General features: G+C 35.6%; 2 protein-coding genes and 1 non-coding gene across 10 annotated transcripts in view; all 3 read left to right on the top strand.

Annotated features, from left to right (window-relative positions):
* The window catches only part of LOC125651791 (uncharacterized), a 28226-nt gene extending 10045 nt beyond the window's left edge, over positions 1-18181 (top strand). For 2 of the 6 annotated variants that reach the window (XM_056166461.1, XM_048880555.2), the window contains exons 11-23: positions 1406-1533; positions 2100-2189; positions 5288-5377; positions 5775-5882; positions 6473-6724; positions 9992-10400; positions 10610-10789; positions 14508-14560; positions 14666-14709; positions 14811-15295; positions 15906-16050; positions 16232-16305; positions 16458-18181. In XM_056166461.1, coding sequence (XP_056022436.1) covers positions 1406-1533; positions 2100-2189; positions 5288-5377; positions 5775-5882; positions 6473-6724; positions 9992-10400; positions 10610-10789; positions 14508-14560; positions 14666-14709; positions 14811-15295; positions 15906-16050; positions 16232-16305; positions 16458-16510 — 2111 coding nt within the window. In that variant the 3' untranslated portion in view covers positions 16511-18181. Of the gene's footprint in view, positions 1-1405; positions 1534-2099; positions 2190-5287; positions 5378-5774; positions 5883-6472; positions 6725-9991; positions 10401-10609; positions 10790-14507; positions 14561-14665; positions 14710-14810; positions 15296-15674; positions 15767-15849; positions 16051-16231; positions 16306-16457 lie in introns of those variants that run through there. The other 4 variants (XM_056166462.1, XM_048880558.2, XM_048880560.2 and 1 more) reach the window with 3 other exon arrangements.
* Positions 18182-24623: 6442 nt separating this feature from the next.
* LOC125651798 (nicotinamide riboside kinase 1-like) overlaps positions 24624-27548 on the top strand; it is an 8192-nt gene continuing 5267 nt past the window's right edge. For 2 of the 3 annotated variants that reach the window (XM_056166469.1, XM_048880578.2), the window contains exons 1-3: positions 24624-24981; positions 26179-26269; positions 27087-27144. In XM_056166469.1, the coding sequence (XP_056022444.1) occupies positions 24944-24981; positions 26179-26269; positions 27087-27144 (187 nt within the window). In that variant the 5' untranslated portion in view covers positions 24624-24943. The remainder of the gene's footprint in view (positions 24982-26178; positions 26270-27086; positions 27145-27548) is intronic. The other variant, XM_056166468.1, reaches the window with a different exon arrangement.
* On the top strand, positions 25904-25976 carry Trnaf-aaa (transfer RNA phenylalanine (anticodon AAA)). The gene has a single exon. It is a non-coding gene; the product is annotated as a tRNA-Phe (tRNA).

The raw sequence follows: 27548 nt of genomic DNA, 5'->3' as shown, positions 1-27548 counted from the left end.
GTAGAAATGGTTGGGAAACGGGTTCAGAATATTGAAGAAATTAGAGCTTATATAAAAGTTCACACAAATCTCGGTCATTCGGTAATGCAGATTTTTACAGAATTGGAGGAAGTTTATGGGTCTGATAAGGTATTTTATGAGACAGTTCATAGGTGGAGAAAGAAATTTCTGACTGGCACAGAGTCCGTCAAAGATACAGCAAAATCTGGCCGACCTGTGACTAACAGGCAAGGCAAATGTCTCAAAAGTCAGAAATAATTGAAAGTGATGGCAGATAGAAGATTTGTGATATTGCCAAAACTGTTGACATATCGCTATCGTGGGTGCATTTCATTTTGAAGAGCATTTTGAAAGTACGAAAGATTTCTGCCAGATGGATACTGCATATATTGACAGATGACCAAAAACGGGTACGAGTACAAACCGCTAAGCAATTGCTCAAAATGTTTCCCAAATTTAATCAAAGACAATTTGCAAACATTGTTACTGGTGACGAAACATGGGTTCACTATTTTGAACCAGTAAGAAAAATTGGAAACAAAATATTGCTAACTAAACACTATAGAAGGCCTGTAGTTGTCAAAAGAACCATAAGCACAAAGAAGGTTCTTTATTGCATATTCTTCTCATGTGATGGTATAGCCATACAAATTCCGGTGCCGAAGGGCAAAAGTGTTACAAGTTGGTATAACCGAGATATTATATTATCGATAAAGCTCAAGAAATATTATCATAAATGACGCCCTGTGTCAGGATTTAGGCATGTTCGTCTACTTCATGATAATGCTCCATCACATACATCTGACCTTGTGAAGCAATTTTTGAAGTCAGAGAAGGTTACCGTCTTGCCACACCCACCATATACTCTCCAAATACTCCCCATGCGACTTTTTCCTTTTTCCAAAACTTAAAAAGTTCTTATCTGGTTGTTGTTACAAGTCCCAACAAGCCCTTGGCTCAGCCCTCAGTCAGTGCCTCAGAGGTCTACCTAAATCAGCGTACCGTGACACATTTCAGAAAGGGATTTAGAGATTGAAATTATGTATTTCAAACCATGGAGAATACTGTGAAGGGATGTAATGTTTATTTCACTATTTGAGTCGAATGCTTTTGAGATATCTTATAATACACATTACATATTGAACAGCCCTCATACATCTTGTTACAATTTAAGTTACAATTATATGCCCATTTCTTGGATTTTTTTTCTACAATTTTTCCCACTGTCAATTTTGCCCAGTGAAAACAAATGTGAAAAGTTTGAAGATATCCTTTATAAATGCATTTTACACTATTTACATGATCATGTAACTGCAGTTACTCAAAGGTGACTTTGTATTAATAACTGTTTTTGTAAAATTTCTAATTATTTTACTTTACACTGTTTTATAAAATTACATTGAAGCACAACAGCCAGTGATGGAGGGCTCTCAAGCTCTACATGCCCGGATCATTATTTTTTCTGATGGTTTTGTTACCAATTCTTCCAATACCCAGGGATCCGATTCCGTATCTGAAGAAACCTCAAAACAGGTTGTCACAGAAACATTGACTATTTTCTTTTACAATCTTATAGTGAAGTATAGAGATAAACAAAATGTTCTGTTGTTAAAGTAATATAGATCAGTGAGCCTTGAATTAATGAACTCCTTTTTCTCTCAAGCTCTTTTGTTTATAATCCTCTGTGTTTCTACCGTATTCTCCGTGCTCTGGTTTAGTTCCTACACAATTTTGATAGCAGTTTTATGCAGAATTTAAGAAATCTATAACTGGTAAGACTGATATGAAAGAGAGCACACAGTGACAAAGGAGTGGATCCAAATCACATGGGGGTGGTGCTAGCTTCACGTGTTCACCTTATGGTGTCATGTCTCTAGCATTTTATTTTATCGACTTGAATTTTTCAGTCCATACATTTTTACCTGTACTCTTTCATTCCATTCTTAACTGAAAGATTTTTGAACAAATGTCTTAACAGGACTTTGGAAGAATATGGAGTGAATTTCTTTAATAGGACTTTTATAGGTTTAGTAGACATTACCAGGTGTGGGAGTGCTTTGTGAGTTTATCTAAATACTTCTTATTTTATATGATTGCAGGAAACCCCTGGAGTTCTTAGCACAATGCAAAGTATGATTGCAGCAAATGGTGTTCGATTTATTTATGTTCCTGTTGGGAGGCCAGACAATGTAAGGCAACTCTAACTCAAAACTGTCACACTTACACAGTACAGACAGTATAAGGCTACTCTGTCACACTTACACAGTACAGACAGTATAAGGTTACTCTGTCACACTTACACAGTACAGACAGTATAAGGTTACTCTGTCACACTTACACAGTACAGACAGTATAAGGCTACTCTGTCACACTCACACAGTACAGACAGTATAAGGTTACTCTGTCACACTTACACAGTACAGACAGTATATAAGGCTACTCTGTCACACTTACACAGTACAGACAGTATAAGGTTACTCTAATTCTACCTGTCACACTTACACAGTACAGACAGTATAAGGTTACTCTAATTCTACCTGTCACACTTACACAGTACAGACAGTATAAGGTTACTCTGTCACACTTACACAGTACAGACAGTATAAGGCTACTCTGTCACACTTACACAGTACAGACAGTATAAGGCTACTCTGTCACACTTACACAGTACAGACAGTATAAGGTTACTCTGTCACACTCACACAGTACAGACAGTATAAGGTTACTCTGTCACACTCACACAGTACAGACAGTATAAGGCTACTCTGTCACACTCACACAGTACAAACAGTATAAGGCTACTCTGTCACACTCACACAGTACAGACAGTATAAGGCTACTCTGTCACACTCACACAGTACAAACAGTATAAGGTTACTCTGTCACACTCACACAGTACAGACAGTATAAGGTTACTCTGTCACACTCACACAGTACAGACAGTATAAGGTTACTCTGTCACACTTACGCAGTACAGACAGTATAAGGTTACTCTGTCACACTCACACAGTACAGACAGTATAAGGTTACTCTGTCACACTCACACAGTACAGACAGTATAAGGTTACTCTGTCACACTCACGCAGTACAGACAGTATAAGGTTACTCTGTCACACTTACACAGTACAGACAGTTTAAGGTTACTCTGTCACACTCACACAGTACAGACAGTATAAGGTTACTCTGTCACACTCACACAGTACAGACAGTATAAGGTTACTCTGTCACACTTACACAGTACAGACAGTATAAGGTTACTCTGTCACACTTACACAGTACAGACAGTATAAGGCTACTCTGTCACACTTACACAGTACAGACAGTATAAGGCTACTCTGTCACACTCACACAGTACAGACAGTATAAGGTTACTCTGTCACACTTACACAGTACAGACAGTATAAGGTTACTCTGTCACACTTACACAGTACAAACAGTATAAGGTTACTCTGTCACACTCACACAGTACAGACAGTATAAGGCTACTCTGTCACACTCACACAGTACAGACAGTATAAGGTTACTCTGTCACACTCACACAGTACAGACAGTATAAGGTTACTCTGTCACACTCACACAGTACAGACAGTTTAAGGTTACTCTGTCACACTTACACAGTACAGACAGTATAAGGTTACTCTGTCACACTCACACAGTACAGACAGTATAAGACTACTCTGTCACACTCACACAGTACAGACAGTATAAGGCTACTCTGTCACACTCACACAGTACAGACAGTATAAGGTTACTCTGTCACACTTACACAGTACAGACAGTATAAGGCTACTCTGTCACACTCACACAGTACAGACAGTATAAGGTTACTCTGTCACACTCACACAGTACAGACAGTATAAGGCTACTCTGTCACACTCACACAGTACAGACAGTATAAGGCTACTCTGTCACACTTACACAGTACAGACAGTATAAGGTTACTCTGTCACACTCACACAGTACAGACAGTATAAGGCTACTCTGTCACACTCACACAGTACAGACAGTATAAGGTTACTCTGTCACACTCTCACAGTACAGACAGTATAAGGCTACTCTGTCACACTCACACAGTACAGACAGTATAAGGCTACTCTGTCACACTTACACAGTACAGACAGTATAAGGTTACTCTGTCACACTTACACAGTACAGACAGTATAAGGCTACTCTGTCACACTTACACAGTACAGACAGTATAAGGTTACTCTGTCACACTTACACAGTACAGACAGTATATAAGGCTACTCTAACTTTACCTGTCACACTTAAACTCTTATATGCTCGAACATATCGATTCAAAACATATGCTCTCAAACTTGCACAGTCAAACTTTTATACACGCAAACTTTAATTACTGTCAAAGATATACACTCAAGCGAACACAATCAAAACTTATACACTCAAATTTACAGTCAAATGTAGACAAAAATTTATACATTGAAGCTTACACTCAGCCAAAACTTGCACAACCAACCTAATATGGTCATAATTATACACTCATATTTATACACTCCAACTTTTGCAGTCAAACCTTATACACTGAACCTTTTACAATCAAACTTGTACACTCAGCTTTTTACAGACAAACTTATACAAGTTTAAATTAAATTTGAATTTTATTTATTATTATATTATACACTGAACCTTTTACAATCAAACTTGTTCACTCAACCTTTTACAATCAAACTTGTTCACTCAACCTTTTACAATCAAACTTGTTCACTCAACCTTTTTACAATCAAACTTGTTCACTCAACCTTTTACAATCAAACTTGTTCACTCAACCTTTTACAATCAAACTTTTTCACTGAACCTTTTATAATCAAACTTGTTCACTGAACCTTTTACAATCAAACTTGTTCACTGAACCTTTTATAATCAAACTTGTTCACTGAACCTTTTACAATCAAACTTGTTCACTCAACCTTTTATAATCAAACTTGTTCACTCAACCTTTTACAATCAAACTTGTTCACTCAACCTTTTACAATCAAACTTGTTCACTCAACCTTTTACAATCAAACTTGTTCACTCAACCTTTTACAATCAAACTTTTTCACTCAACCTTTTACAATCAAACTTGTTCACTCAACCTTTTATAATCAAACTTGTTCACTCAACCTTTTACAATCAAACTTGTTCACTGAACATTTTACAATCAAACTTGTTCACTCAACCTTTTACAGACAAACTTATACCCTCAAGCTTACGCAGTCAAATCTGTACATTCATCACTTGATTTAATGTAAAATTAACTTTTCTTATTTTTCACTGTTTTTACCAGACTTTTTCTGCTCAAGTTGAGGTGATGTGGGGAGCTCGTATTGTCCTGGCAGGTGATGTAAAGAGTCTCGCTAAGTATCAGATGCATCAGGTAATTTACGTATTATTGGATAATTGACATATTATCGGGTAATTTATGCATTGCCGGCTAATGAGGTAATTCACACATTATCAGGTAATTCAAACATTAATTATTGGGTAAATAACATGTTAATGGGTAAGATATACAATATTTGGTAATAAACATATTCAGTTTGATAGATAGATTATTGTTAGATAAATTTATAGTCAATATACATTACTCTAACCATGAACCCCATTCTGATATATATTTAAAGGTAAAGAAATGTTAACTTTGGATGAGGTTTTTAAATAAGTAAATATCCTTTGAATACATGTATAACAAATGAGGAAAACACCCATTTTGACAATTGTACTGAAAATCAATCAAGTCAAATATCCTGCAATTTTACTGCGATGTTTTGTAGAGAGTGGCTGCCATGGTCAAGGAAAATAAAAAGGAAGGCCCTGTCACCAAGGAGATGGTCCAGGCTGTAGCTCAGTCTAAATATCCTTCCCTTGGGGAGAGGGATTTTGTATGTATCACAATGAATGCAGATTTAATATTCTTAGGTCACTCAAGTAACTTTGTGTGATCTGATTTTGTATGTTATCATGTGTCCACCATGTTTTAACACTTTAAACACTGTAAGGACTTGACACATAGGTTGCTTACAAACAGACAGTGTGTTATGTCTATATAACAAGGTCATTTGGCCAAAGTCACAAAGAAAAGAATTGATACTTTTTGTCAAATCATAACATTGTAATGAAGAGATGTTGGAAGTTAATTTCATACAAAGGTTAATGCTGATTAATAAGCTGACAAATTAAATGATACATATTAGCAATGAACCAAGGTCATGTTTCCAAGGTCAAATTCTGTCTCTAACATTAACAAAGTTAGAAATATCTGTTCTGTGCCCAATTATCTTATCTAAAGATTTTACAGCTCATATTTTGCATCAAGATTTTTGATGATCAAAAAGTTAAAAACAATTGGGTGAACTACACGTGTATGAATTTTCTGTCCTGCAGTGTATTCTGTTCATTAGATAGGAAGCCATTGTGTAGTTGATTTTTACATGTAAATATTCATACAAATATACAATACCTTTTCATTTAGGAAGCCATTATGGTGTTGATTGATGAGTCGAACAGAAGGGGTGGAGGATTAGATCTGAATGATTTGGCACAGCTTGGAATGCCCTCCGGACCTGGGACAGGAACACCAATCAGACCGTCCACTAATCCCCTACTAGGAGGAGGAATTGCAGGACTCCAGCAAGGGTTTTCAGGTCTTAATCTTGGGGCTGGGATCAGGCCACCAGGGACCAGACCACAAGCACCTGCCAGCTCACCCTTTAACCCACTCCAGGTAAAAAAAAACAAGCACCTGCCAGCTCACCCTTTAACCCACTCCAGGTAAAAAAAGAGCATTTTGATATGAGCAATGATGCAAGCCATAAACTCATTTGTTAACTCTCATGTTTTGACTTTAGAATTATAGATTCTCTATAATCATACTCTGACCTTTAAACAATAGTTCTATAATTTCATTATTTGACAAGTGTTTATTGACATGATGTACATTTACATATGTAGCTACAAAGCAAGAAAAACATGGGTCATTTCATTTAAGGAATGAATCTGACTTGGAACCAAAATATATGATATAAATTAGTTTGGGGCAATTTACAGTTTATAAAGTGGGTAAATTGCCCAAATGTTGCATAAAACGGATTAAAATAAGATTCATTCTTTATAATTTGATTTTTTAAAAATGCATTTCATGTAATTTGATTAATAATTATCAAAATTTTATATCATACACAAGTAATGTTGCCATAGCAACAAAATAGAAACAGAGAAACAAAATGTATTGTGTTGTCATTCCTATAGGACGCCGTATTTTATTATATAAAGTCAAATGAACCAATCGGATTGATCTTAGCTCATCTGAGCTGAAAGCAAGAGCTTTTTTGATCCCCAGTCATTTGTCTGTCTGTCCATCCCGCTGACTATACATCCATCTGCCTGTCTGTAAACTTTCTTTTATTTTCATTTTCTTCTTTAGAATTACTGGGTCAATTTGATCCAAATTTAGTACAAAGCATCCTTGGGTAAAGGGCTTCCAAATTTGTTCATTTCATGTTCCATGCCCTCTTGCAAGGGTGGGGGTAATTCAAAACTCTTTTTCTCAAGAACCACTTGGTTCAAAAAGACGAAACCAAAACTGATGTGAAATCTTCCTTAGAGATTGCAGATCCAAATTGTTCTAATCAAGACCCCCCATCAAAGGGGGAGGGGGAGGGGGGGGGGACGGGTCGGGGGAGTTGTTGGGGGATGAGATAAACAGTTGGGCCTAATTATGTCTGAAACATAATAAACATTGAAATAATATATCAAAGTATAAATTTTCTTTATTTTTTACAAAGGTGCTTTAAATTGTATATATTTTTATTTCGACCAACCGACCCATTTTTTTAAATTCAAAATTCAGTAATCAATTAATGAAAATAAGTTTCACCTGGGTAGAGTGGGGCCATGATATATGGGATATAAAAGGTAAAACTTTAAAAAGCTTTTTCTCAAGTGCAATAGGGCCATGATTACCATATTCATATTGACAAGCAAGCATCCTCAGGTAGTTCAGAGTCTAGTTTGTTTAATGTGTGGCTCCCGGAGGTTGGATGAGGCCACAGAGGGAATCAAAGTTTTACATGGGAATATATAACAAAAAGTCTATAAAAATCTTCTTCCTACGATTAGTCATGTTAATAGACAGGTATCATCAATTAGTCCAGATTTAAATTTGTTGAAATCAGTACACCAAGGATAGGGTGGGGTCATATTGAAAGTTTTCATTTCATGGGAATACTTTAGAATTCTTCTCAAGAATTACAAGCAGGGTCATAGTTTAGTAATATTAATATGAAAGCATCCTTAAGTAATTCAGATTAAAGTTTATTCAAATTTTGGCCTGGGAGGGGGTAAGATGGGGCCTCAAAGTTTTACAAAAGTTCTCAACAGCAGCAAGGCCAGAGTTAATCATATCAACATTCAAACATATCTAGGTAGAGGAGATTCAAACATATCTAGGTAGAGGAGATTCAAACATATCTAGGTAGAGGAGATTCAAGCTTCTTAAAATCAATGCCCTGGTGGTAGATTTGGGCTACAGTATGGATTCAAAGTTTACTTTCTGTATGGGGAAATTTTTTTAAAGCCTTTTCTAGAAGAAAAAAAAGGACCATAGAGTTAGGGTGGGGCAAGAATCATGGAGAAATTTTACAAGTTACATTAATATAGGGGATTATAGGGTATCCCTATGTTGTGTGCATAGCTTAAGTCATGACCCTACGGTGTGGGTCAATAATGTGGGTCCAAAGTTTTCATGAAAACAATCTTTTTTTTTATAAGATCCTCTGAAGAACAGCAGGACCAGTTTGACTCAGATGAGCGCTGTGACCCGTGGGCCTCTCGTTATAAATATAGTTATATCTCAGATGAGCGCTGTGACCCGTGGGCCTCTCGTTACTAATATAGTTATATCTCAGATGAGCGCTGTGACCCGTGGGCCTCTCGTTACTAATATAGTTATATCTCAGATGAGCGCTGTGACCCGTGGGCCTCTCGTTATAAATATAGTGATAACTCAGATGAGCGCTGTGACCCGTGGGCCTCTCGTTACAAATATAGTGATATATGTATTTCAGGTAGTGGTGTTCCAATCATCGATTACAAGTGTATAATCAAAAATCAGTCAATTGCTGGCAAATTCTAAGCACTTGATTTTGAAAATTTTATTCCAATTAATAGGTTTTTAGATTTTGTTTTCTCAACGACTATAGTTTTTGAAAAATATTCTTGCCGTGACCTATCTATTAACATGAAAGGTTTGTTTATCGTAATACCCGGGGAATAAAGCAAGTTTACATGGTCAGATAGACATACTTTGACTCGGGCATATAAACAAAGGATCATCCATCAAAGAGAATCTTGATATGAGCAAAGCCATGTGTGAATTACGCAGATAAAAACCACTTTTAAAGGCCACTGTTACTCTGCACGTGCTTATCATGTTTTCAGTTGGTGACAATAGATCTGATTTGTTGTTTTTTAACCACTTTGTGGTTTAAAATGAATTTTTTTCCTCATTTTTCTTTGCTGAACGTTGATTATATTTCAATTATGCCGGATCATCGTCAGTTAATGACATGTAACTTTGATATATGGGGATATAACTGAGGCAAACAATATCCATTTTTGGCGTGTAAATCCTTCTAAAAATCGTATTGACTTTTACATATGTAATTAAAGGATATTAAGATAGTAAAAGAATAACAAATACACAAAAAAAATATTCATTTACACTCTCTCAGCAATAGAAACAACAAATATAAATGTAGAAAATATTTATTTACACTTTTCAGTAGTTAAATGGCTTTATTATAGAACTTCACTATGTCCGATTATAGTCGATGATTAGTGAGTTACAGTAAACCAATCATCGATTATGAAATTCTCACTGATTCCAATCACTAATTTCAGGGAAGAACAGGGCAGGACCAGGTTGAATCAGATGAGCACTGTGACCCGTGGGCCTCTTGTTACAAATATAATTATATCATTTATATTTCAGGGAAGGGCAAATGGTTCTTCAAATTTCTCCTTTCCTGGGGTATCTCAAGTCGGGGAGGGAAAAAATGGTCGCCATTTCTCTGATGAAGATTTTGCAGACACCCAGAGGCAGATCCAAGAAAGACGAGAGGAAATCCAAAGAATGAGGGAGCGGGGTGAGTGGCCACCCAAGGATACTGACACCATGCCATTCCAACTGCCTGGCCTAATGGCTCGCCCAGATAGGTCCGAGGACCCAGCAGATGAATCTGAAGAAATTACACAGGAGAAAATTAATGAACTCTTGAAGAAATATGGGGGTGGACCTCCTAAGAAAGACAACTTGCCCCTCCCACTAAACCCAGGGATAAGAGTAACCACTGGACCAAACTGGATGTGGCGGATGAATGGGGTGGAGATCAATGAAGAAGGTGTGTGCTTACTATTGAAAGATGATGTGTCCAATGAATAAGCTCTATAATTCTTGTTAAAAAAATTTCAAGTGAATTTTTCTGTCCATTGTCCAAGTTTAAATGTGATATCATGAAGTTTAGATGTGATATCATGAAGTTTAGATATGAAGTTTAGATGTGATGTCATGAAATTTCAATGTGGTATCACTCTTCTCTTTATCAAATAGGGAAAGTAGTCGAATCCAAACCTGATGAAGAGGAGAATCCAAGTGGAGAATTTGATGGGTGGATCCGAGTGAGGTGGGATAACGGGATCGAAGAGGATTATAGATATGGATTGGACTATGAGTTTGACATTGAACCACTGAAGGGAGGGATGGATGCAGTGGAATGGCCACCGGGTAAAGGTAAGTGTTCTTTACGGTCAGTGTTGAGAGGGATGGACAGTCAGATGTCTAGTCAGTGTAAAGAGCGATGGACAGTCAGATGTCTGGTCAGTGTAGAGAGCGATGGACAGACAGATGTCTGGTCAGTGTAGAGAGCGATGGACAGTCAGATGTCTAGTCAGTGTAGAGAGCGGTGTACAGTCAGATGTCTGGTCAGTGTTGAGAGGGATGAACATGATGGACAGTCAGATGTCTGGTCAGTGTAGAGAGCGATGGACAGTCAGATGTCTAGTCAGTGTAGAGAGCGGTGGACAGTCAGATGTCTGGTCAGTGTAGAGAGCGGTGGACAGTCAGATGTCTAGTCAGTGTAGAGAGCGATGGACAGTCTGATGCCTGGTCAGTGTAGAGAGCGATGGACAGTCTGATGCCTGGTCAGTGTAGAGAGCGATGGACAGACAGATGTCTGGTCAGTGTAGAGAGCGATGGACAGTCAGATGTCTAGTCAGTGTAGAGAGCGGTGGACAGTCAGATGTCTGGTCAGTGTTGAGAGGGATGAACATGATGGACAGTCAGATGTCTAGTCAGTGTAGAGAGCGATGGACAGTCAGATGTCTAGTCAGTGTAGAGAGCGGTGGACAGTCAGATGTCTGGTCAGTGTAGAGAGCGATGGACATGATGGACAGTCAGATGTCTGGTCAGTGTAGAGAGCGATGGACAGTCTGATGCCTGGTCAGTGTAGAGAGCGATGGACAGACGGATGTCTGGTCAGTGTAGAGAGTGGTGGACAGTCAGATGTCTGGTCAGTGTAGAGAGCGATGGACAGTCAGATGTCTGGTCAGTGTAGAGAGCGATGGACAGACAGATGTCTGGTCAGTGTAGAGAGCGATGAACATGATGGACAGTCAGATGTCTAGTCATTGTAGAGAGCGATGGACAGTCAGATGTCTGGTCAGTGTAGAGAGCGATGGACAGACAGATGTCTGGTCAGTGTAGAGAGTGTTGGACAGACAGATGTCTGTCAGTGTAGAGAGTGATGGACAGACAGATGTCTGGTCAGTGTAGAGAGCGATGGACAGACAGATGAAGGTGTGGTCTGTCTAGTGAGGAGTGAGATATAGTCTGTAATTTGAATTATGGGGCCTCGATGAGGGATACAAGTATAAACTGTAATATGATGTAGAGGTGCATGAAGGCCAAGGAAGTGCATGGAGAAAATGATGAAGTATGAATGAAAAATTATGTATTTGTGTGTTATGAAAATGGAGATGTCGCTTACAACTTGATATTTGTGTTGTAGAGAGAATCATAATATATCATGGTACAGCTTGTGGTAGTATGATTACTACTAGATGAATGTCAGACATTTCGGCCCATTGACATTTCGGCCCATTGACACTTCGGTCCAGACGTTTCGGCCCCAAAAATTGGACACTTCGGCCCAAATTTTTGAGACACTTCGGCCCAAAGACATTTCGGCCCAAGAGACTTCGGCCCTCATTTATTTTGGTATGAGACACTTCGGCCCATATTTTTTATTTTGCTAATACCACCCATATTATTGCGTGTCAACAACATTATAGTAAATTGACACTTTGGCCCAGTGACATTTTGGCCCAACGACACTTTGGTTCAATGACATTTCGGCCCAAATGTTTAATAATGACATTCATGGGTCAATTCCTTTGGTTTTTATATTTCGTCACTTCGGTCCAGACGTTGCGGCCCAAATTTTTGAGACACTTCGGCCCATTTTTTTTTTTAAACTGAGACATGTCAGCCCATTATACGTTTTATCATTCTGCTTTATATAGCACACACATTTCTTTTTAAAACAACATATCATAGTATATTAACACTTCGGCCCATTTTTTAAAAAGACGATCACTGACACATAATTAAATAGTTTCTAGTGTTTGGCATAAGCCATCTATATGTAAACAAAAACAAGACACAGGCCTTGTTTACGTAACAATGAATTTTGAGTATGGTATCTTGTAACTCAACAGCTACATTAAATTCTAACTTTGGCTGACCATTAAAAATACTTTAGTTAAGCACTGTAAAGAGTAGAAATGGAAAAATAGGGTTTGAAAATTTTCAGCTCAAATCGTGTCCATGCCCTTTTAACAAGCGATTCACTGCTAACAACACACACATTGGATACCACGCTATTTGCTGGGGTGTCCTATATTTTATTATTTTCTCTCTGGGACTTGGACGTTATTTGACGCCTTCGTTGTTCCCAATCTTTATTTTATCCATTCATACATACATACATACTAAATGACACTCACTTACAAAACTAATATATATCATAAGACATCATCCAGGGAAGTATTCTTCCTTGTCAAATTTATAAAGTTATATGTCATGTCTCTGTTTATAATAGTTTTGCCCAGTAACCCAACATTCTGGTTTTGAATATTTTTAGGCATATGAATAACTCGTCTTCGAGTTCTTGACCTATTACAGACAGTCCTGTAATATTTTTGTCAATGAAAAACTTTTCTAAATCGTTCAAATAAATGACAAAAAGAAACGGATACAAAATAATATTTCCCATTAATCGCTCGTTTGGTAAATATTTTCACATATGAACTTACTAGTTTATCAATTTTCAATAGCTTTCTTGACTTCGTCGTCAGTAATTTTTGCATTTATAATATCATCAACATGTTCACGTTCCTTTACATCAACATGCGGGAACTCCCCTCCACCATAATCGGCTTCATTCAGATCTCTAAAGATTTAAAAAGAGTATTTATATCTATTTATTCCTACACTTTGTCTTCTGATTACCATTGATTAATTTCCAAAATTCTCTTTTTAATTTATCAATTTTTTTCTTCATTTCGTTCCTTTGTTCCTTTATGGATTTATTCATTTTTTAAAAAAATATAATTTCTAGTATATAATGATAACATTTTGTCATTAGTTGTTAGAATCCTGACCACTATATTGCAACTTTATATCATTAGTGGATATTGTATCATTAATGGTTACTACATTATTTCTTCATATATACCAAATAATATTGTTGTTCTGTCTAAGATAAAGATATTCTAAACTTGTATAAAAGCCACTCTTCAATATCATTCCAAATCTCCTTTACTAAATAACACTCAGCAAATAGATGTTCAATTGATTCAATTTCATTATTGCAGAAACAACATGTTGGGGATTCTTTAATCTTAAGTTCATATAGATATGAATTTGTGGGAACTATTCTATGTAAAATTTGGAACTGTAACCAATATAATGAAGAATTAAAAACAAATTATATAAAATCCAAAGGAATTGACCCATGAATGTCATTATTTAACATTTGGGCCGAAGTGTTGTTGGGCCGAAATGTCACTGGGCCGAAGTGTCAATTTACTATAATGTTGTTGACACGCAATAATAATGGGTGATGTTAGCAAAATGAAAAATATGGGCTGAAGTGTCTCATACCAAAAAAAATGAGGGCTGAAGTGTCTTGGGCCGAAATGTCTTTGGACTGAAGTGTCTCAAAAATTTGGGCCAAAGTGTCCAACTTTTGGGCCGAAGTGTCCTTGGGCCAAAACGTCTGACTACCGTTACCCTACTAGATATTTGTGTTGTAGAGAGAATCATTATATATCATGGTACAGCTTGTGGTAGTGTGATTTCTACTAGATATTTGTGTTGTAGAGAGAATCATTATATATCATGGTACAGCTTGTGGTAGTGTGATTTCTACTAGATATTTGTGTTGTAGAGAGAATCATTATAGAAGAGAAGCCCTTGGTGAATGATGAGGAAGACTTCCTGGTGAGTTAAAATTCAGTTTTATCTCTTATTTCACATCTATATTTTAAAATTCATGTATACATATTGTATAAAATTTACAATTTCCATGATATTTGTTTGATGCAGGAAACCATGAGGAACCTGATAAACACAGATGGAGACCCTTCTCAGTCAGTTTTTGCTTATTGTGTTGATTTATGATAATGAATTCTATTTTTCATAAATGCATTTAGCTCAGACAAAACTATAATGTATTGTTTTATTCTTATAGATCCAGCAGCTCCACAACTGACAATTTGAATTCACTGCTTAGAACCCCCACCCTGGGAAGTCATGGACCTCCACCCCAGCCAGGAGAGATCCCTTTCCTGAATCCTATCCATGCCGAGGAGTATGAACGGCTTATACAGAATCAGCAGTCCAATCCTCAGAATCTGTCAGCCAGCCAGCTTCCAAATCAGTTTGATGGTCCTCACTTTCCTCCTGATAACCCACAAACTTTCTCCAGTACAGGTGTCCAGAGTCCACCAATACCTGGTCAGACTAGCTCCAATGTGACACACTCTAATCAGAATGCAGGTGGTCAGAACCCAGTGGAGACCACTGTGCAGACAGTCACTGTTACTACGGCAACTGCCTCTGTGACCAGTGTTGTCACTCCTGCAAGTTCTACTGTTAGCACTACCAGGAACAGTACAGCAGGTATGTCTGTCAGGAACAGTACAGCAGGTATGTCTGTCAGGAACAGTACAGCAGGTATGTCTGTCTAGAAAATTGGGAGAAGTTTGGTTTTACTTTTTGATGACATCATGTACATGTATATATCAATGGTATTTTACAAATGTGCTTAAATTGACTTTATGTGGAGTGATTATTTATAACTGTTAAGTAATAAGTAAATATAGTAATCAAGCAATTTTCCGTCATCCAAGATAATGAGATGTGTTATCAGATTATAACAAACTCTAACAGTGTAACACATCCACCAAGACATTTCTAGGTTTCAGATAGTGAGGTGTGCTGTGTTTCTTTGTTTCAGACAATGAAGTGTGCTGTGTTTCTTTGTTTCAGACAATGAAGTATGCTGTGTTTCTTTGTTTCAGACAATGAAGTGTGCTGTGTTTCTTTGTTTCAGACAATGAGGTGTGCTGTGTTTCTTTGTTTCAGACAATGAAGTGTGCTGTGTTTCCTTGTTTTAGACAATAAAATGTGCTTTGTTTCAGACAATGAGATGTGTTTCTTTTTTTCAGACAATGAGATGTGTTTCTTTTCTTTCAGACAATGAGATGTGCTATGTTTCTTTGTTTCAGACAATGAGGTGTGCTATGTTTCTTTGTTTTAGACAATAAAATGTGCTTTGTTTCAGACAATGAGGTGTGCTATGTGTGGCAATACCTGACAGTGGAAGGAAACTGGAAGTCATATCCCCCAGACATCCAAAGAAAAGCAGAGACTGAGTATCTTAAACGGAAAAACAAGGGCAGCATTGTCATCAACATGGGAAAAGGATCGTAAGTTATACAGCTACTGGCACTTGATGCTCAAATCTTAGTTTGGTAACAGATTTTATTCGAACAAGCATTGTAACATCAAAGTACAGAGACTGATCTACAATTTTTCAATTCTGTGTGTATACATATTTTTAAATCTACGAAAATTCCACTTTATCTCTGCTTTATGTTGCACCACCAGGGAGAGGATTGTTTTCAAAAGCATGGAACAGAGAAACATTGAAAAAAACCAAATCCTCCCAGTTCGAAGAATCGGTATGGGTTAAACTAGAACAACCACATATCTTATTCATTAGTTCTTCAAAAATCATCAAAATAGATATTGCAAAAAGTACCTGGAAAATTCTTAGAATTCGCTTCACAGCTTTGCATTTTTCTTATGATAATTCAGTTCCTTGTCCTTGCAGAGGCTGATGCAGAAAAGCTAAGAGAACTTCAGGAGATGTGGTCATCAAGCTAAACAGGAAGTGATGTCATCAAAGGCTGACTGTGACATCTTTTATTTTAAAGGATGACTGTGACATCTTTTATTTTAAAGGATGACTGTGACATCTTTTATTGTGTTACATAATGTGCCATTTTAATAGCTTTGCTGTCATTTTTACATTATCATCATAGTACCTATATACAGTTACTGTGTGAATTATATGTAAGTGTAATTTATTCACTTTTTACACCTCATTTTTTCTTTACCTCTTTTAAAACTGGATTGTCCCTTAGTTGCATCTGTGATGAATAATTTGTAAATATCAATTTGTGGTTTTTAAAGATGTTAGTACACACTTTCCAGACATTACTTCTCATAGGTTTACAAAGTACATATACCTATATTTACATATAACAAAAGATTTGTACAGATTTGGTTCCATGTAATTATATATATGTATATTAACAATTGTCTAATCTATAAAACTCTGTGCTTTCTAACCTCTTGTTAATTCAGTAAAACTTTGCATATTCTAACCTCTCATTATACACAATAAAACTAAACAATAAGACCTTGTGCTTTCTAACCTCTCATAACAATTTTTAAGGAGGTATGCAACACCAGAGAAATTTGATGTGGATGAAAAGTTGAAGTTGAAAATTTTCAAATTTACTTTATTTTGTCAAAAAATACAGATTTAATAGAAAGTAATCTGGAAAAAAATTAAAACCCCTGCTGGACTCGAACGTGCAACCTACAGTTTAACAGTCGGTATTCAAACCTACTGAGCTACTTGGCTAGGTATTGAAATTGAAAAGGAAAAGTCAAATATTGCTTACATCGATTTTTTCATCCATGTTTTTACAGGAAGTCAGCCATTATGACGATGTAGAGTACTACCTTAAGATATTGTTTCTCAAATGATAAGAAAAATACAAAGATTTCATAGTTTTTATGGCCCTAAGATCGAAGTTCAGGGTACACCTCATTTTTGTCCTGCCTTTCAGGCCATCTGATATGTTAAACTTACTCATAACATTTTAATGGAGAGTGATAGGACTCTCGTATTTCATATGTGCATTTCTTGTGACAAGACCTATCTCTTGGTACCAAAGTTTTTGACCTAATGGCCTTGACCTTGGAGTTTGACCTACTTTTAAGAAAATATTTTTTATGACAAGACCTTTCATATATATATATAATACCATAATTTTTTACTTTGTGATCTTGACCATGGAGTTTGGCCCAAATTTTAAAACTTTAACCTTGCTTACAACTTTTGAAGTGTGATTGATAGGGTTCTCATATTTCTTTTGTTCATTTCGTGTGGCAAGGCCTTTCTTTTTGTACCAATTGTTTACCTTGTGACCTTGACCTTGGAGTTTTGCCTACTTTTAAGAAAATTTAATCTAATCATGATCTCCTTAACTATTTTGTATATAGATTCCTTAATATGACAAAACCTTTCATTTGATTTTTGGTTTTTGTTGCCATCAGGGGCATAGCGTTTCACAAACACATCTTGTTTTGAATGTGTTGCACTCATTAAGTGTACTAATCGAAACATTGAGGAAAAATATTTTTCAACAAAGTTGTTGTAAGTTATGATTAAAAACAAAAGCATAATAGTTTATGAATATTGTATGTTTATGAGACAAACCTCAATATGACTTTGTTGATTTCATTAAATGGAAGATACGAACATCGTGGTTTTTCTTCTTCTGAGATCTGCGATGTGAAGAAAGCATATGGTATGGCAACTGCTGAGTGATTTCAGTCATGGACCACACCACTCACCTATACAGTCTCATTATTAAAACAATAGTTGTCTGTAGTTAACAATAGTTGTCTGTTGTATAACAATAGTTGTGTGTAATTAACAATAGTTGTTTATAGTTAATAATAGTTGCCTGTAGTTAACAATAGTTGCCTGAAGTTAACAATACTTGTCTGTTGTTAACAATAGTTGTCTGTTGTTAACAATACTTGTCTGTATTTAACAATAGTTGTGTGTAATTAACAATAGTTGTTTGTAGTTAATAATAGTTGCCTGTAGTTAACAATAGTTGTCTGCTGTTAACAATAGTTTTCTGTTGTTTATAATAGTTTTGTGTTGTTTAACAATAGTTGTCTGTTGTTAAGAATGGTTGTCTGTTGTGTAACAATAGTTGTCTGTTATTTAAAATAGTTTTCTGTTATTTAACAATAGTTGTCTGTTGTTAATAATAGTTTTCTGTTGTTTAACAATAGTTGTCTGTTGTTAAGAATAGTTGTCTGTTGTGTAACAAGTTTGTCTGTTGTTAAGAATAGTTATCTATTGTTTAACAATAGTTGTCTGTTGTTAATAATAGTTTTGTGTTGTTTAACAATAGTTGTCTGTTGTTAAGAATGGTTGTCTGTTGTGTAACAATAGTTGTCTGTAATTAACAATAGTTGACTGTTTAACAATAGTTGTCTGTTGTGTAACAATAGTTGTCTGTTATTTAACAATAGTTGTCTGTTGTAATAACAATAGTTGCCTGTAGTTAACAATACTTGTCTGTTGTTAACAATAGTATGTAGTTAACAATAGTTGTCTGTTTAACAATAGTTGTCTGTTGTTAAAAATCGTTGCCTGTAATTAACAATAGTTGTCCGTAGTTAATTGTCTGTAGTTAATGATAGTTGTTTGTTGTTTTACAATAGTTGTCTGTTGTTAACAATAGTCTGTAGTTAACAATAGTTGCCTGTAGTTCACAATAGTTGTCTGTAGTTAACAATAGTTGTTTGTAATTAATAATAGTTACCTGTTGTTAACAATAGTTGTCTGTTGTTAACAATAGCTGTCTGTAGTTCACAATAGTTGTCTGTAGTTAACAATAGTTGTCTGTTGTTAAAAATAGTTGTCTGTTGTTTAACAATAGTTGTCTGTTGTATAACAATAGTTGCCTGTAGTTAAAAATTGTTGCCTGTAATTAACAATAGTTGTCCGTAGTTAATTGTCTGTAGTTAATGATAGTGTGTTTGTTGTTTTACAATAGTTGTCTGTTGTTAATAATAGTCTGTAGTTAACAATAGTTGTCTGTTGTTAACAATAGTTGCCTGTAATTAACAATAGTTGTCTGTTGTTTAAAATAGTTTGCCTGTAGTTAACAATAGTAGTCTGTTGTTAACAATAGTTTGCCTGTAGTTAACAATAGTTGTCTGTTGTTAACAATAGTTGCCTGTAATTAACAATAGTTGTCTGTTGTTTAAAATAGTTTGCCTGTAGTTAACAATAGTAGTCTGTTGTTAACAATAGTTTGCCTGTAGTTAACAATAGTTGTCTGTTGTTAACAATAGTTGTCTGTTGTTAACAATAGTGTGTAGTTAACAATAGTTGTCTATTTAACAATTATTGTCTGTTTTTTAACAGTAGTTACCTGAAGTTGACAATAGTTGTCTGTTGTAAAAAATTGTTGCCTGTAATAAACAATAGTTGTCCGTAGTTAACAATAGTTGTCTGTAGTTAATGATAGTTGTTTGTTGTTTTACAATAGTTGTCTGTAGTTAAAAATAGTTGTTTGTTGTTAAGAATAGTTGTCTGTAGTTAACAATAATTGTCTGTAGTTGACAATAGTTGTCTGTTGTTAATAGTTTTCTGTTGTTTAACAATAGTTGTCTGTTGTTAACAATAGTCTGTAGTTAAAAATAGTTGTCTGTTGTTAACAATAGTTGTCTGTTGTTAACAATAGTTGTCTGTAGTTAACAATTGTTGTCTGTAGTTAACAATAGTAGTCTGTTGTTAACAATAGTTTGCCTGTAGTTAACAATAGTTGTCTGTTGTAAACAATAGTTGTCTGTTGTAAACAATAGTTGTCTGTTGTTAACAATAGTAGTCTGTTGTTAACAATAGTTGTCTGTAGTTAACAATAGTTGTCTGTTGTTAACAATTGTTGTCTGTAGTTAACAATAGTAGTCTGTTGTTAACAATAGTTTGCCTGTAGTTAACAATAGTTGTCTGTTGTAAACAATAGTTGCCTGTAATTAACAATAGTTGTCTGTTGTTAACAATAGTTGCCTGTAGTTCACAATAGTTGTCTGTAGTTAACAATAGTTGTCTGTTGTTAACAATAGTTGTCTGTAGTTAACAATAGTTGTCTGTAGTTAACAATTGTTGTCTGTAGTTAACAATAGTAGTCTGTTGTTAACAATAGTTTGCCTGTAGTTAACAATAGTTGTCTGTTGTAAACAATAGTTGCCTGTAATTAACAATAGTTGTCTGTTGTTAACAATAGTTGCCTGTAGTTCACAATAGTTGTCTGTAGTTAACAATAGTTGTCTGTTGTTAACAATAGTTGTCTGTAGTTAACAATAGTTGCCTGTAATTAACATAGTTGTCTGTTGTTTAACAATAGTTGTCTGTAGTTAACAATAGTAGCCTGTTGTTAACAATAGTTGTGTGTCGTTAACAATAGTTGTCTGTAGTTAACAATAGTTGCCTGTAATTAACATAGTTGTCTGTTGTTTAACAATAGTTGTCTGTAGTTAACAATAGTTACCTGTAGTTAACAATAGTTGTCTGCAGTTAACAATAGTTGCCTGTAGTTAACAATAGTTGTCTGTAGTTAACAATAGTTGTCTGTAGTTAACAATAGTTGTCTGTAGTTAACAATAGTACCGGTAGCCTGTAGTTAACATAATTGTCTGTAGTTAACAATAGTTGTCTGTTGTTAACAATAGTTGCCTGTGATTAACATAGTTGTCTGTTGTTAACAAAAGTTGTCTGTTGTTAACAATAGTCAATGTTGATGGATGTTCGATATTTGATAAATCTTTTTTTATTCAATAAATCAAGATATATATTCGAAAAAAATTCATTGATATTTGATAGATACGTCAAGATTTGTCAAACATACATCAAGATTTATCGCATATAAATCAAGATTTATCAAATATAAATCAAGAATTATGGAATATAATTCAAGATTTTCATATATGAATGACAAGATTATCAAATCTGAATAAAGATTTGTATGAAATTGCAACGTTTTATACGCCATAGTCGGTCTTTTTATGAATGTGTATGAATATTGAATTTGTATGATTTACAATGTTTGACTACCTTTTATCATATACTTGGTAATATTAATTGTACTGATTCTGCACTGTGCGGTACAGGTGACGTCAATATTAAGGACTGGTCCGAAAACATCGCTTCTGATCAAAATTTATGTCTATGCTCGGCGCTTTGAGCAGGGAGGAAGCTTTATCGTGCCACACCTGCTGTGACACGCGACCTCGGTTTTAGCGATCTCAACCGAAGGACCTCCCCATTTTATGGAGCGCCAAATTAACATAAACTCAAATATCATCAATTTATTTGATGCGCGCAACAATTGAATTAAAGATCTCTTCAAATAATTAATGATAACTTCAATTCTGAATTATTGCGCGCATTAATTGAATTGATGATAGCATTAATTCTTCAACTGAATTGATGCGCGCTTTAATTGAATTAATGATCTCTTCAAATGAATTAATGATATCAACAATTGAATTGATGCGCGCTACAATTCAATTGAAGAGAGCAATAATTGATATAATGCGCGCATTAAATCAATTGATGAGAGCAATAATTGAATTGATGCGCGCATTAATTCATTTGATGAGAGCAATAATTGATTTAATGCGCGCATTAATTCAATTAAAGAGAGCAAAAATTGAATTGATGATATCTTCAAATAATTAAAGATATCTTCAATTATATGAGTTTATGTTAATTTCGCGCTCCATACCATTTAGTTGCCTCATACGATCAGCAAGGGGTACTGAGGACCTATTCTAACCCGGATCCCCACGGGACGCATTTGACCGGTGTGCCAAAATCAAGAAAAAGAGCACGTGCTATCTGCAATGACACGGAATCGGACTGTTTACCAATTTCAAAATGCTCTAAATTACCGTATATCCTTTTTATGTAATTCCCGTATACTTCACGATAAGTAAGACTTATGGGTGATGATAATACATTTGTTAAGTTTATTAAATTTTGAAAAGACTATATAATCGTCTTTGTTTTTTAAAGAAACAAAAATTGTCTGCAACAATGAAATATACGTTTATCTATACATTTTATTAAAAATGCAAAAAATTAACTCATATATGTGATAAATAGAATACCATTATATAAAATTAGCTATCAGATAAAAACCAAGGTGTGTTTGTGAAAGTAGTTCTTGGCGTACCAAAAAAAAAAACGGGGATAGGCATTTGAAATCTGAAAGCCCATTTCTAAACATTCAAAAGTTATGACCAAGGTTAGATTTTCAAAAGTAAGTCAAACTCCAAAATGAAGGTCACGCAGTCGAAAAGTTTGGTAACAAAAAAAGGTCTTGTCACAAGGAATACACATCTAAAAAATCAAAAGCCTGAGAATTTTTTAGGCGGTATTAGTTGATGAAGACAATAATACCCCCCCCCCCTTCCCTATTTAGAGAAAATTTGAAGATTGGCCCCCCAAAAATAATTTTTTCCTTGTCGAGAAAATTTAGGCAAGTCAACTTCTCTGGCTGAACCCCCCCCCTTTTTTTTTTAAACGAAGCTACGTGCCTGACACTTGCAGATCCACCACTGGACACGCATGTAATTTTACCTTTGATTTGAACATGTAGTTTGATTGATTGATTTTATATTGTTTAACGTCCCCCTTGAGAATATTTCACTCCTATGGAGAAGTCACCATTGCCGGTGAAGGGCTGCAAAATTGAGGCCTATGCTCGGCGCTTACGGCTCTTGGGCAGGGAGGGATCTTTATCGTGCCACGCCTGCTGTGACACGGGGCCTCGGTTTTTGCGGTCTCATCCGAAGGACCGCCCCATTTAGTCGCCTCTTACGCCAAGCAAGGGGTACTGAGGACCTATTCTTACCCGGATCCACGCGGGACAACATGTAGTTTGAACATATTTCTTTTGACCACAGGCAATTGCATCGCTTGGGGTCGAATTTACTACTCTTTAATAGTAAATTTGACCCCAAGCGATGCAATTGCCTGTGCTTTTAACATACCCTTGCAGAGATGTGTTTAGTTCTACCGAGCCCCTATCTTGATCCTCAAAAATATGTTAACTACTGTGAAAAAGAAATTCCGACTGTATTGTTCCACAACATACACAGAAAGCAGTGTAAATCAAATGTGGATTCTCAAATACTCCGAAGAATATAAGTGAATTTCATTTTAAAAAATCGAAAATTAACAGCATCAAAAACGTACGATTTTTCAACAATTTATACCACCATTCCTCTCAGGTATCTGAATTTTAATCAATAAATAGACAAAAATATTAAATAGAAAAAATACTCGTTTTCATTCATATGTTGTTTCGATATATCACAGTGACGTCGAAATAAAAGACACCATATCTGCTTCATATTTGGATATTTTATTGAACATATGCATTAACGGCGAACTAAGAATTCGTATAAAGCTGAAATTATCTTCTCGAGGACATCGTCAACTTCCCATAGTTATGAAGCAATAATTCATTATCACCTTCATGTAGTGTCTGTCTCTCAACTGAACACGTTCTATACCTGTATATGATCAAAGTTTTAAATGAGGCAGGCTACTGACAAACAAGTTGATGTTACAGGGGTTTCAACAGTCTCGTTTAAAGTCAGCATTTCGCTATATCGTTATTCAGTGATCTAATTTGCAAATACAACTTGTCTTTCCTAGGTAGAATGCTGACTGACGCGTTCTATACCAAATATATTGGGCCATAATTCTTTTTATAGCCTACTAATTTTCAGTACGGATCAAGATGATACATGTCTAGGGCTCACGGCGGGTGTGACCGGTCAACAGGGGAAGCGTACTCCTTCTAATGCTCTTCATCCTCACGCTACACGTAGCGACAAGGGGAAAAAAGATGCCATAAGAATAAAAAAAAGAAAAAAAAAGAGATATGTGGGGCAAACACATCCTCAGGGGCCTATGTTTGCCCTACATATCTCTTCTTCTTTTTTTTTTTTTATTCTTATGGCATCTTCACAACAAAATAAGTGGTTTGGACAATCCGATGGTGTATATATAATGACGCACACTGTGTGTAAATATATTATCGCCTTTTTATTTAGTCAGAGGTTTTTTCCATCTCTTCGGATTAATGCTATTCATCCGTAACCGGTTTTACCCGGATGTAGAATTCTGACATGGCTGACGCAAACATCAACAATCGGGAACCAAATTTAGAAAACGTGCAAAATCAATTACATAAAACTACACTAAGCAACGCAGAGACAGACGATCAATCTGCAAATGAGGAAGTAGCTGAAAGGGAAATAACACAGACTGACCATTTAAACAAGCGACTTCTGGCCGCATTTCTTAATCGGATAAAGGTACAAGGGCCATCACCCGAACTTCCTCAGGTTGAGCCGGCGGAGAACGAGGATTGTCCCGATTGGGAGGAAGCAAGCGAGGAAACAGAGGAAGGCAAGTGAAGCATGACCGAAAAAGCACTCATCATCGTGGGAATCTCGGGGTGAGAGTCATCGATGTTTAAACACGTCATAATTGTTTACAATTACGATATATTAAATCATTTTAATACTGTTACTTAGAAACGACAAAACACAAATAGTGAAATTTGATGTCTTTGAGAAGAAAAGAATCATCAATGAAACCAGAGACTCAGAGAACACATGAATGAACTGAATAGTTACTTAGATAATTTTGTCATGGTTCAGTGACAATAGGCCATTTCGTTATGAAATATTATGCAACGGTTTAAAAATCATATTGTAAGACTTGTCTATACATGCCTAAGCTTGAAGTAGAATGAAAAAGGTTTTAAATATAAATTTTCATAATATAGTCCCAGGGCCTTGATATTGATGTCAGTATGCAAATCTTCCTTGGTGTTTATCTATAATATTTTACGGCAAATAATTGCATTTTTATTTGATATTAGAACCAAATTTGATCCAATTTAAAATGGGTTAAATTAAAAATATCATATAATGAATATATGTCTGCACAATTCTAGTAACAATAATTGTGGTGTAGGATAGGGCTGTGCGGTGCACCAAAAATATAGTAAAGGAAATTAGCATGTTTATAATTTTATCATTCGAATTAACATGGATATTATTTATTAACCATCAGCATGACATTGATTAATATTTCATCAATATTTAGATGTATTTTAATTATATTCTATTGTATTTTGATTTTTATGATATGAATATTTAGATAAAGCTTTTTTTCAAACATGAACATAAAAAAAGCTTTTCAATTGATGAATGGCTTCCTTCTGCTTTACAAATCTGAGATTTAATCTGGGGGCACTGATACATAATGTCACATTCAGTGAGTATCCAGAAACAGCAAGGTAAACAAAAGAAAGTACAATACTGGTCTATGTTACCTAATAAACACTTAACACAATGTTTTTGATTGCTGGTGGCCAGATAGCTCAGTTGGTAGAGCACCTGACTAAAGATTTAGCGGTCCAGGGTTCGAATCCTGGTCTGGTCCATAGCATTTTCTCCCTTTCCTATCAAAATAGGTAGAGACTGTTCCTTCACTAGATACTCAGCTCATTGGCTTTTCGCATACATGTTTTACCTCTAAAACAGAGACCTTATGTTTTGGAAAGTTTTAGCATGATAAACAACCCTCACTGCTATGACCCCAAGTGTCATGCAAAGGTCAACATTTGTGGTCCTTCCTTTTACAGGATAACAAACAGTGGGAAAACTTCACTGACCAAGAAAATCAAGGCTCATTTGCCGGGCTGTCACACAATTTGCCAGGACACTTACTTCTTGGTAGGTTTCTGTTTTCTGTAGATTTGTATTGTACAGTGTGATCTGTTGTAGAATTACCTCAGCTTCAGTCTTGGAATGAACCCTATATTTATCACAGAGCACATTGAAACCTGTCTTATCAGACATGCACTGTAGGAGGATTTATTGTTTTGTATAAATACACTGTGTCTGAATAAACTGTGTAAAAAAACCAATAACAATTTGAAAATGATGGTCGGAATGCTAAGTGAAACAGATTGCACAGGTGTCAGATTAGGCAGTTTCTACTACATATATACATATTTCATGTGTGATTTATTTCCCTTGGAAACAATGGACTTGTTGAATATTACTTGTGCATGTCTTGGTATTGACAATTGTAATATCGGTTCCAACACAATAATTGTAGCATTGCTTGTATTTATATCACACATCTTCAAACTTAGAAACAAATAATGCAATCATTCAAAACAAATTAATGAATTTAAGTAACATGGAAGTGAAGTATGGTGTATATGAGTTGATGAGAAAACATGAAAGGGCTCTGTTGGTCTTCATTCAATGACATATAGTAAAAACATTGTCCAGTTTTAAAACATTGTGAACATTATGTGTATCTAATTTAGGAAGAAAGGCATGAGGTACACGCCTTTAAAATTTATTTTTATGTAAACTCATGACATATATACACATATTTAAAAAGTGAAGCCAGTCAAGACTCATGTACAAGTTATGCTCATGAATTTTGCATGTTTGATATTGTTTGATCTTGGCTTCCATATCAATACCAGTTTTAAAGCTTTCAAAGTTATGTTAAACACCACTCCCTGATTAACAGGAACCCCCGGATCCACGCCTGACCCCGGTTCCAGAACTGGATCATTACAATTTTGATGGTTCGTATCATTAGTCACCACGTGTTGTCTTCTCTAGGGGACTGATTTTCCACTTCTACACTAACTACTGAGAGAGAGAGAGAGAGAGAGAGAGAGAGAGAGAGAGAGAGAGAGAGAGAGATCCTGCTGATGTTCTCTTAGACACATTTTGACATTTCTATAGAGATTATTAGACAAACTTTTATATGTTTCTCTATAACTACCTTACATAAGCCTTTACAAAAACATATTGTGTATTCTCTCCTTAGGCACGTATTATAATTTTTCAAAGAAAGGGGGGGGGGGGGGGGGCTGGAGGAGAAGTTGGAATTTGACTTCTCAGAAAATTCTTGACACGACAAAAAAGAAAACCCCATATCCCCCACAACTTTTATTAAAGTGAGGGGGTGGGTCGGTTAGGGAGT

The sequence above is a fragment of the Ostrea edulis genome, chromosome 5, assembly GCF_947568905.1.
Source record: "Ostrea edulis chromosome 5, xbOstEdul1.1, whole genome shotgun sequence".
Taxonomy (NCBI): Eukaryota; Metazoa; Mollusca; class Bivalvia; order Ostreida; family Ostreidae; genus Ostrea; species Ostrea edulis.
The sequence above is the reverse complement of the archived record's forward strand: the minus strand, read 5'-3'. Positions and strand labels throughout refer to the sequence as shown.